General features: G+C 43.3%; 1 protein-coding gene across 1 annotated transcript in view; it reads right to left on the minus strand.

The window, feature by feature from the left end:
* Positions 1-2,500, minus strand: part of sema3b (sema domain, immunoglobulin domain (Ig), short basic domain, secreted, (semaphorin) 3B) — a 12,511-nt gene that overhangs the window by 1,682 nt on the left and 8,329 nt on the right. The window contains exons 10-14 of the mRNA XM_030783416.1: positions 2,325-2,469; positions 1,102-1,321; positions 748-836; positions 478-519; positions 78-235 (exon numbers count right to left, since the gene is read on the minus strand). Of these exons, the coding sequence (XP_030639276.1) occupies positions 78-235; positions 478-519; positions 748-836; positions 1,102-1,321; positions 2,325-2,469 (654 nt within the window). The remainder of the gene's footprint in view (positions 1-77; positions 236-477; positions 520-747; positions 837-1,101; positions 1,322-2,324; positions 2,470-2,500) is intronic.

Consider the following 2,500-nt stretch of genomic DNA (forward strand, 5'->3'; position numbering starts at 1 on the left):
AATAGTATTCTGCACATTCTAATGTTTATCCTGTGTGTATGTAATGTCAGAGTGAGGGTTGCTGAGCCTTTCTGTACCGTTTGGTGTTGGGGAGGTAGCGGGTGCAGGAGGTGCCGTCCCAGGCGCAGTAAGGGTCACGGGCCAGACAGCACTCGGCACACGCTTTACCGTACATGCTACAGCGGTGCAGAGGCACCTGGGCCACGCCCGTGTCCGAGCCAACGTAGAGCTGTTGCTGTGGAAATGTAAACGGTTGGAGGGAATTGGTTAGGAGAGGTGACTTTCTTTTTTGCTTTGTGCCTGTGTCATGGACCTGAACAATACTGCAGCTTTGTCATCTTTCAATTATTTCACTGTGCAGACGCCTACATTCTTAAAAATGTTGACATGACCACGCTCAGTACTCATGAGAATGAAAGACAGAGAGAGAAAGAGAGAGAGATAAAGACATATAGACATTAATAATGTCATCCTTACCCGTTTGGAGGAGATCTGCATATTGATGATGGATGAAGAGTCCTGTGGAGAGGTAAGAGTGGGAAAATATTATTTCTCATACACACACATACACACATGCACACACCCACACACACGCACATACACACACACACACACACACACACTCATACACACGCACATACACACACACACACACACACTCATACACACGCACATACACACACACACACGCACTCATACGCACACACATACACACACAGACACACACACACACACACACACACTCACCTTGAAGACTTGGAGTTCCTCCAGCAGAAGCTCCGTGTTGCTCCAGCTTCCCTTGGGTACAGAGATCACCTTCAGTACTGTGCCAACATCTGCAGAGGAAACAAGCCAGTATAGGATAAAACTTATAAGACATAACATAACACAACGTTTATACATACAAATCCACTCAGCTGGAAAGAACATGCCAGTAACAGAGAACCTCTGTTTATTTAGTCAAACACATTCAAATACTATAAATTACAAAAATAAATATAAGATGTATGGCCATTTCAGTCAAGCACAATACATTACATCCACTGTATTCGCATGAAAAAAATTTCTCCCTCTAACTTACACACACACACACACACACACCTGTGCCAATGAACATGACGTCGTACTGTCCGTCAGCGGCGCTGACCCGGTCCACTGCTATCTGAGTGAAGCTGTAGGGCAGTCCAGTTCGCAGGAAGAGCGGGCGGCCGCCAAGCGGTGTCACCGGGTTAAACATTAAAGGGTGATGGCGAGCAAACTGAATAACGTTGTCTGGGAAACCTTTGGTGGACTCAAAGCTTCCGTACGTCTTACTGGGGCACTGTGTGGGAGAGCCAGAGAGTTTTAGTCTACGTACACACTTACAGACCTTACCCAGTCTAACGCTGAAAGTCAACAGAACATCGAATAATGAAGTGCCTTTAAACTCATAACCTGACGTCCCCATAAACACATACACCAGTGTCCCTATTAACTCATATACTTAGTTCCCAATAAACACCTACGTCAATGTCCCTGAGAACTCGTATCCTAAAGTTACGAAACACTCCTCTGTATGGCTCTGTTCTGCAGCCCTTTGATGGTTTATGTCCTAATTAAGAGATCTAAATTTATCAGTCGCTGATTAGGCATAAACTTCTTTCCTTGTTTACTCAAAGGCTGTAGTTTAGTCTGCATAGTGCACCCATAACAGTACAGATGATAAAAATATAATCTCATTAAAACCTAACATTCAGCTAATAACAACCTTGCATCACTTTCAACACCATTTTTGAAAAAAAAAGAAAAAAAGACCTTGATTCATGTTTTGAGTAATTAACAAAACGTTACAAGATTACATTGATCAGATCTGATCACGTCATAAATAGACTTACAATATATAAGAATGCATTGATGTAGCCTGCAGACTTTTAGTAAGGTGCTATCAAAACTATGTGAGGTCATAGACTTACACTAACTGGCTCGGGCTTTGATATTGATTCAACAAATCTAAAACAGTATTTCATTCCGTCTGTTGTGTGCACATGAAGGTCATATATCTGCATATATATCCGTGCTGGTGGGAAGTGGTGCTCTACAGGACAAACTCAATTTTAAAACATTTGAAGCTTTCTTTCTTATATTTGGTAGGTGCTAATTAAAGATTCTCATGAATATATGAATACAGTAGGGAGTATGTAAATAGACCACGCTGTAGTATTCTAAACATGTACAAACTTCTCCTTGTAATAAGAGGTAGAGTAAGTGCAGGGTGGTTTCCACTGGGTCGGCATCTTGATGGAAATGAGTGTTTTGAGGCGTGTGGTTAACAGAGAAGCTCTTACCATGCCTGGCCGTGGGTAGGGCACTTTGCCCTGGAAGGGCACCCACTGGTAGTTTGGCCCCTCTTTGTGGGCGAAGGGCCCCAGGAAAGCTCTACGGATGTCATTCATAGTGTAGAGACACACCGCTGAGCCTCTAAATACACTACTACAGGAGGAGAGAGAAGACATGGTCATAC

This window comes from Chanos chanos, chromosome 9, assembly GCF_902362185.1.
Source record: "Chanos chanos chromosome 9, fChaCha1.1, whole genome shotgun sequence".
Taxonomy (NCBI): Eukaryota; Metazoa; Chordata; class Actinopteri; order Gonorynchiformes; family Chanidae; genus Chanos; species Chanos chanos.